The 9709-nt window shown below is 31.8% G+C and overlaps 1 protein-coding gene across 1 annotated transcript in view; it reads right to left on the bottom strand.

Moving 5' to 3' along the window:
- The window catches only part of LOC142342466 (uncharacterized), a 152251-nt gene that overhangs the window by 5104 nt on the left and 137438 nt on the right, over nt 1-9709 (bottom strand). The window contains exons 13-14 of the mRNA XM_075393805.1: nt 6891-6972; nt 633-679 (exon numbers count right to left, since the gene is read on the bottom strand). Coding sequence (XP_075249920.1) covers nt 633-679; nt 6891-6972 — 129 coding nt within the window. The remainder of the gene's footprint in view (nt 1-632; nt 680-6890; nt 6973-9709) is intronic.

The raw sequence follows: 9709 nt of genomic DNA, 5'->3' as shown, positions 1-9709 counted from the left end.
ATATGCTTGGGATTGATTTAAGGTAGAGCGAAGATTCCAATCGTTTCTACTTTTTACTTTTATATAAACACTTCTTAGATTTTCGAGACGAAAAAGATTTGTAAAATGTAATTGAATAAATTGTACAAACTATATTGAATTTTCGTGCACGTAAATTTTTCATAAAGGCGCTCTGAAATGAAATTTTTGTGTCCTGTTTGATATTTGTAGTGATTTTTCTATGTCTGCTAAGAGAGCATTTGTGTTGTTACTATTTCTGCTAATAATATGTAGAACCTTATACGACTTATTATCATTACGCAAAGAGTCATATATGGATTTGTATGATTACTAATGTTCTTCTATTGTGTTCAATCTGGGCCTTTTATTCGCCCTTTGGCTGCTCTTCGGCTCAATAAAGAAGGCAAAATATTACGGAAAAGAAAATGAGTTTTTCTAAGTTTTGCATTATTCAACGATGCATTGGGCTATAAACAGAACATATTTGGAATAAGTCTAATCTGAAGAGTTTTATTTGCAGAATAATTGCACTTTGTTTTAGACTTCCTTTTTATCCAAATTCAGATTTAAACTATTTTCCCCATTTAACACAATAATTCTCGTATTTTTTCCACACATCATAAAAATCTTACGCTGATCAGGCGAAGATGCAGTTCCAAACAGCACAACGTCGATGTCCCTAAAATAAAAATACAGCACTTACATTTCAGCAAAAATTTTAAAGCAGCCATCTATTTGTGTGAACCAAAATTATAGCAAGTCATCTGTCACCGGCGTTTTTTGTTTCACACGTTAAAATAGCTTAGAAATATCCGGGTTTTAATCAAAGACAAATTCTCTATGTTTTGTTTCAAATTTACGTTATGGGTTCGTGGGCAAGCCTGCGAAACAAAGGAATTTTTTTTTGCCATGTTCTGTTTGAGACTGGGACATGTCTGTTTTTCATTTCTGGCAAAAGTGAAGATGGCTCGCCTGCAAGTTTTTCTTGAACCTAATGAAATATACCCAGCGTTTCATAGGTTTGACAAATAGCACATCCAGAAGATATGGGCTTAAAATCCCGAGCTGACCAACATAAAGTCATCTTAGATATCATATCAAAGTTATGTATGGTGCGCAGGGTATCCTAGACACCATATCGAAGAGCATACGTGAAACTAAGCAATGTCTTAAATGATGTTTTTTGGCGTGCATATTGAGCACAAAGTGACATAATTTGAATTTGAGTACATGAAAGTTTTTTCACGATGATTAACATTCCATATCAAAGACCATAGAGATCTTTGGCCCATAAAAGACCATAAACATATAAATGAAGAACAATTTTTTTGGTTAAAGGAATTCCAGTTAACGAGATAAAGACAAACAAGACAACGAAGCCTTTTGAAGGAAAGTTTAGAAAAGAATGATGATGTATTGGATTCCATATCCAAGACCATAGAAATCTATTACCCATAAAAGACCATGCAAAAAAAACTGAGCAACAGTTCTCTTATGGTTAAAGAATTTTCGTTTGACGTGACACAGGAGAAAAAGACAACGGAACGTATAAAAGACGGTTTAGAAAAAAAGATTGATGGTGTCTTAGATTCTATATCCAAGGCCATTTAATAGATGGCCCATAAAAGACGATAAAAATAAAACAAACTGAGCATCCCCTTTTTACGGTCAGCGGAACTTCAATTATTTTGAGGAAATTAAGCAAAGGAGAACGTCATAAATTAAGAGTAGACTTGTAGCTAAAAAGATTGAAAGCTTCTTTTATAACAGATCCGCGATCAAAGAATTTTATTTCCCCTAAAAGGCAATAAAAAACTCTAAATCCAATTCTATTGATTGAATGAAAACTGTTGAACTCATAATGGCAGGATTGTGTTTGTTTTCATGCAGGGATCTTTGAAACAAAATCGAGGATCTTTTATGGTGTTATATGTAGAATATCAAAAACCAGGACGATTTCGATCCGTAACCAAGTGTATACAATATGCTTTTTCCGTTGATTATAATACCTTTTTCATGTTGCTCCTGGTGGTTTTTGTACAAAGATCTTGGAAACCACAGCCAAGATCATATATGATGTCTTAGATACCATATCAAAGACAATAATAAAATTTTCTGACAATGATCAAAGACAATGATAAAGATCATATATGGCTTCTTGTTATCAACCATAGCTAGATCAAACACGAAAAATTAATTTGACCTAGATGGAACCATATATGGTCTTTGATATGAAATCTAAGAAAGGTCATCCAGGGATCGTGTTAATTTGAAAAAATAAGAAACGTCGTTTTTTACCAACCAAAACCAAACATGCCGATAATCAGTTAGACTTTAAAAAAGACGTTCTCAATAGTGCCATCTTCAAAATATCAATTTCCGAAAAAAAAATCAATAAAAAGCAAATCTAGAGTTTATTATGACAGTGAATCGATTAAGAAATCAAATAGGTTCCATTTTGATTGTTTTAGCAAGTCTAGAGTTACTAAATTACTACAAACCCTTTTGAAACGAACTTAGAGTCACTCCCAGTTTTTTCATTTGTTTTCTATCTAGATGACAAATAGGCCAATTTCTGAAGAAATATTCAGATTTTTGTACCACAGGCGTTTAGTTTTTCCACTGCCTTACAGCTTTTCTTATGATATAGTTATTGAATCAGATAGTTCGCTAGGAAAATTTGTCGAGAATTGATCTGATAACCAGTGTTGACAAGTTAAAAAAATAAATGTCCAAAAATATTGATTTTGAAACTCAAATAAAACCTTGCTCATTTGTCAGTTTGTTATATTTTGAAATATCAGAGCAATTACTCGCGTCATTGCCAGAAATTTTTCATCGCTTCGGCAGAAAAGTTCTCAGAACTTTTCGTATGTAGTATTTGTTCTGTTTGTGAAAATCTATGGATTTTTTTCAATTTGCTGTTCAAATTGGTCCAGCGAAATTGCCAGCTTCTGATTTTGATTTTGTCATCATTTGAAAAAAATATTTCAATTTGCATCAAAATCGTCAGCTACTGAAAAAAAATTGACCGAGCTGATGTAGTTTGCAAACAAAAACGAAAAAAAAATGTGTGAAGCAGTAGTATTTTCAGTTGCAGGTACCGACAAAGACGAATGAGGAACCGTGGTAAGTTTCTTCAAAATAAACTTTTCTTATAAGGTTTGATAAATGTCTTTATCCTAAAGGAAATGTAACTAAACAGTGGGTTTGTCTGCTATGTAGAGGGATAAATTTACAAATTTTTAGAAAAATATAAATCTAAAATATAATCAGATTTGTTTTATTTTACCTAAAAAGTTTTTGTCATTGATATGCTAATGAGATAATTTTTTTTACTGTTAGCTTCATTAACCGAGAAAAAATTTAGATGAATGTTGTTTGATTCTAAGAAAAATTATTGAAAACTGCAATGGAGTTTTATATTGAAAACATGACTTGTTTAGGCTAAATTAGTCAAAATGCAGTAAATTATTAGCAACAAAAACTCTATAAAAGTTTTATATTGGGCAACTCTTGCATTTTAAATTGATTTTTTTTCCTTTTTGTAGTCCACTATTTTTTTGGTATTAAACTTTGAAATATGTCTTCATTCCTCTATAGAAAATATCGCTGTACTACTAGTCATACTTCAATAATTTGGTTTTTTAAATTGAGTATACCTAAGGATTTCCATAGTACGTCACTAGGTTCTGATGAGCATAAACAGCACTAAAAAAATTTTCCACTATGATTTTTTTTGTTTTTTTTTGTTTTTCTTCAATTTGCGTACAGAAGGACTTGTTTACTTGAGTTGTATTTATTACTTGAAACATGGAGGCACGGTGTTGTGCGTTTGCACAATGTTCCTACCCCACTCAGCCACATTCCCGACTGGTTTGGCTACCAAATAAGGAAGAAAAAGAAAATTTTCACAAACGTATATATCGTTCAACAAACCACATTAATGGAATAAATAATGCCAAGTTACGGGGGCCGACGAAGCTTGTTGTTAAAAGGACTGCCAGAAAAAAAAAGTATAGCAAAAATCAAATAACAAACATTAATTGCGACCAAAACCCCATGTCTACAATTTAAAGAAATAATTCAAATTCATATCAGATAAAGCCTAATCAAAACTTCTTGACCTATGCTTCATTAGAAAAATATGGCACCCGTCCATCAATGCAACGGGGTACAAAGTCGAGACAAAAAAAGGGCCAACGTTCAAAAAAAATTCTATTTTAAAAAGCAATTAATTTAAAAACAATCAAAATCAATAGATAGCAACGAAAATTATTAAAATGTTCATTTATATCTTCATTGGAAGCAATTGAAAACTGTAACTATCAAGTGTACGTCATACAACTACATAAAACGACCACTACCGTGCCCGCAAAGTCAAAAGTTCAATCAAAATTGCTCAAAAATGGCATTGATTTTTGTCACTATAACCATTAAAAGCACCGATTGCGCAATTTTCGCGAAGCCAATGGACCTAACATTATTTTTTTATTAAAACGAAAAGAAAAGTCTTATGAAATGCACAAATATAAAAAATTCACAAATAGTTTTCGAAATCGCGTAGTAAAAAATCTGAGAAACGAATATTGAAAATTGAAACCGTTATCAAAAACAAACTATAGCTCAATTGAAACAGGTTTCGACCTGTCTTTACAGACGCTAAGCTACAAATTGACCAATATATGAATTAATAAAATGGCGAAACTCAAAAGTGCGATCAAAAGTCGTAAGAGACAAATTATTTCATCTGAAAAAGATGGCTTAAACTGCATTACTTCAGGAAGCCAATTGAAAATGTTGTCATTGAGACTAAGTCAAAAGACTACAAAATAACAAAAAATACAAGCAGAAGCCAAAATTTCACAAACAATTTTCCGACACTACAGTCTTGAAGGCACTATTATTGTAAGCTGATATATACAAGAACTGTGAATCATTATTTTCTTCTCATCAAATTATCTAATCTGAACGTCCACCGGTCTTCCTTATAAAAACAGAGCTGCGTAGAAATGACAGCAAAACGAAACCCGGAAGTTTAACAGTATCGAAAACTCGAATGTTTATGAAGTTAATTGGTCGAAGCCATCAATCAAAACTTAAACGCGAAAAAAATATTTGAATCCACGAAAGCAGCTAATGATGTTGAGTTGCACAATGACCAAAACGACAGCCAAAAGGAGATAGTTAAAAAAACTTTCTTTTTAAAAAAACCTCATTTGATAGTCATTAAAACAGTTAGCTATAAAGTAAAATTTTAAAAGTTCAATTAGACGTAATTTTTGTGAAGCAATTAAGACCTATGACTATCAGTTATTTTTTATACAAAAACAAATAACAACAAAAAGAAAGACAAAAAAGACAAAAGTTTTCAAAAAATTCTTTAAATTTCGCGACGGATTTGTGTCCCTGCAAATAAATGCAAAAACTACACAACAAAAAAAAACTTATTCAATTTTGCCTCATTTTTAACACTGTGAGATTTTTCACTAAGCATTCCGTCAATTGCACCTGCCAACAATGTGATAATTCCAGAATGCAACAAAATGAGCCAATAAAATTGTATAGTTATAACAAAAAATCGAAATTTTTTGAAAACTCGTGGTATCAAAACCCGGAAACTATTAATTAAAAATAAAACCGTTACAAAACTTATATGGGAATTCAAAGGATTTGAGCCTGTCGTTACTGAAACTACGCCAGAAGTTGAGAAAAAAAATATACAATAGTGGCAAAGTTCAGAAAACACATCAATATTTTCTCAAAACAAATTTATTCAAAGTCAAAAGAGACCTTAGATAAAAAGTGAAAACATGGTCTAGCTTCACTTTGGTTGGAGAAACAAAGTCATTTGACTATCAAAATTATAGTAAATGAAAGCAAAACAGAACAAGTTCCTAAATTTTTAGGAAACTATATGGTCAAAGCATTAAGAAACATGAGCATAACTCTGAAACCATAATATATGTTCGTTTGGTCTTTTACTTTTAGTAAATAGTATCTGTCAATATTTGAGCTCTGATTTTGAAATTCTTTAAAGTAATTAAAATAAAGAAATTTCTAATTGGGAAAAGTTTTTAGAAAAGGCCGCACCCCAATAAAAAATTTTTACTGTAAGGTCGATAGTGAGATCCAGATCAGCCCTGATAATGCTGAGCGTCTAACAAAAAACTTAGATGTTCAAAATGTTGAGAAATAGATCAGGTTCTTAACAAAATTCTTTAATGTATCAAAAATGAAGAATGCTTTTTTGATAGTTATCGAGTTTAAATTTGCAAAAAACTTACAAAAATATAACTCCAGAAGACTCTTAAAACCACCGGGAGTACAGCTAGCTCTCTTTTTGAGCTTAAGAAAATTAGTTTTGCATATTTAGGTGTCCAGCAAATTTAGTACTAAATTGGCCAAAGCAGCATATGGGGTCTCGTTTTTGACAGAAGGAGCCTGAATTTTGAAAAATTTAGCATATTCTTGAACATTTCAATAATCCTTCTCTATCTTTAAAGATAAAACCAACAAGACTACCGTTACCAATTTTGAAATATTTCAGAAAAATGGCAAAAATTGGGACACTAAATACGGAAAATTTGAACGGAAGCAACGTAATTCCGCCGAATGTTCACAAAAATTAAAATATCGATAACTCCATGTAAAAAAAAACGAAATTGAGCGAAATTTTTTGAATTCCATATTCTACGCTGGACGGGCTTTCTAATGATACCACTCACAACTCTATACAGTGTTTATATCGATCGGCCGAAAATAACAACTTGACTGAACAAAAAACCATTTTTAGTTCCTCTCCACTAAAGGGGGTCGGAATAATGACTATAATATGAGTTATTTTTGAAATACACGCAATTTTTTTGCAAAGATGATGCATAACTCACGGCAGATAACACTTTGTCCAGCTTTCATCTACAGCCCAGATACTGAGTTGGAGTCGAGTTCCCGGGGTATGCCAATTGTAATCTAAATAATACAGTTAGTAAACACAGTTTCTCAAATAATGGCGTTCGACTGTCTCCGGTAGCACTTAGCGGTTCCAGGTCTGTCATAATTTTTATTTACTCAATGGTATCATATCTGTGAGAAGTTAAAAAGAGTCAGAATTTGATAAGACCCTGCCGAGGTGTCAATGCTAAACGACGCAAAATTATGTACGATTGGCGGTGCTTGTGTTAAATTTAGTTAAAAGTTAGTTTTTAACGCTCTGAAAAGAAAATATCGCCATTTTTAGGCCCCGATCTTACATAATAATGCGTTTCTAAGCGCAGACAATTCACAATTTTGGTTTTTTTGTAAGCGCAGATTTTACATAACTTTGCGTTTCCAAGCGTATATATTACAAATTTTGGCGTTTCTCAGCGTAGACTGGCATAAATGATTGCACAAAATTTAAAATTTTTTAAAACATATTTCAGAGTTTGATTTTTTAGCCATGATTTCACAAAACATAAAATTTTATGTTTTAGCGTTAATCCTATTTATTTAATAACTTAAATCAACAGTCAGCTGATATAAATTCAATTAATATTTTTATTTCGAAACAAAACTAGGTAGAATTATTGGCTTGATCGGAGAAAATAAACATTAAAACATTAACAAAGCTTCTCTAGCTGATTCAGATTTCATTTTTTTATTTTCAAACAAAATACGATAATTGTTCCTCATTATCTGCAACCCCAAAAAATTACGGATTAATGCCTCAGAAACAAACTGTCAAATAAAATTACTTTTCCTACTCTAAAACTTGCAAAAACTTTTTTTTCTTTGTAAAAATTGTCTGAAATTCGCAATATATATAGTTTTTGAAAATCTTTGACAATTGTGCCGTTGGAAGGTCAATAAGGTAAACAAAATCTTGTTAAAACTATTTTGCACTCGAGAAACCACTGATAAATAGGGTTATGCTTTAATGCTGAATTTATTTAAAAAAATAAATTGAATTCCAAAATGATAAACATCAACCCTATTTTTCAACTGCTGAAGTTCTGTGAGATCTACGCCTAAAAACGACAAAATCTGAAGAATCTGCGAATAGGAATGCCAATATTATGTTAGATCTACGCAAAGAAACGCAAAACTATGCAAGATTGGGGCTATAAAAAGCCAATTTAGGTAATGTCTACCCTTAGAAAATCAAAATGCGTAGAATGTACTCTTAAAACTCCAAAAAAACAGAAATACGTCTAGAAACGCAAATTTTTGTGAATTCTACGCTTAGTAACGCTAGCAAAACATAAGATCTGCGCTTAGTAACGCTAAGATACTTGATATCAGAGTCCGATATAAAAAGTTACAGTTCATTATAATTCTAAAGTAATTCGTTCAGAGGTTTAAGCGTTGAAACAAGAGATCATAGCGCAGAGACATTCAAGTAGAAATATAAAAACTAAGTAATTTCTACGCTTAGAACCGCAAAACTGTGTAAAACCTACGCCAATAAATTCTAACGAATGTATGTTCGACACTGGGAAACACAGTTGTTTCGTAAGATCCAGGTTTGTAAAATTTACGAATAAAGTTGCAAAATTATGTGAGATAAGCGATAACTAGCTTTGATACGTTAAAAAAATTCCTTTCATTTTTCTCACATATTTGTGTTAAACGTGTTGAGTTTGCTTCTCTGAGTTCAACGCATTCACCGCACATTTACGTAAAAAGTTTGCGCCGAAATTTCTAACTTTTTAATGGTAGTAACAACTTATAATACAAAATTTTGTCAAAATCTCTCAACCCCTTAGGTTGTTATAATTCAAAATTAGGAAGTGCAAATTTTCACAGAATTAGTCATGAGTCAAAATCCTTGCTTGGAAAATTGAAAATTAAAAAAATCTACAGTCATCCAAATAAAAATCAAAATTTATGATGCGGACACCTTCCAAAAAAGCTATGATTGGAGCATTAGGTAAAATTTATACTCAGAGAACATAGTATCACTCTTAAACGACAACACTTTTACACCGCACGGGCTTTATTTGTTGTCCCCGTTTCTGAGACCGAAAAACAAACTATCGACATAAATTGAAAGAAAAATATCAAGCAAACAGAAGACCAACAGAACTTAAAAAATGGCTAGCAAAATACTGGAAACAGCTATGGAATTTAAAATCAGGAGCCAAATTAAATGGAATAAAGCGAATTAAATAAATAAAATAGAAAAAAAACAAAAAAAATTAAAAATGATGCCAAATATTAATATATGAACAAGTTTTACATTGCAAATGTTGAGAGACAGGTAAATGTTGGTAGGTTGATAGTCATTGATTAGTGGCTTGAGTGGGGAAGCTTGATTAGGAGAGGTGGAGGGGGTTAAAAGGTGGGGTAAGGTGAGCAAGGGTTCACATGAAGGACTAAAGGGATGAAGAAAACTCACAAAGGGTCGAAATTTTTCAATCTATTATTTCTACTTTCTACATTTCCGTCAATAGCTTTGAAATATATATCTTGAACTCAGATTGATTGAATTTCCTCGACGACTGAGATCAACGCAAAAAAAGATCCCCAAGAAAAGCGATAATCCTCTCTCCCAGTCCTTAAATTGTTAAACTTTGATTTTGGGCAAATAATCTTTTATCAATAGAAATGCACTGATAAGAAAAACATTTCGGAACAATTTGTGACAATTAAGAACATCAGGTGAAGTTGCTTTATTCCTCTATGTCAACAAATTTTTGTTTTTATTTGTCAAAGAGAACAAATCTAA

This window comes from Convolutriloba macropyga, chromosome 7 (assembly GCF_964194025.1).
Source record: "Convolutriloba macropyga chromosome 7, txConMacr16.3, whole genome shotgun sequence".
Lineage (NCBI taxonomy): Eukaryota > Metazoa > Xenacoelomorpha > Acoela > Convolutidae > Convolutriloba > Convolutriloba macropyga.
The sequence above is the reverse complement of the archived record's forward strand: the minus strand, read 5'-3'. Positions and strand labels throughout refer to the sequence as shown.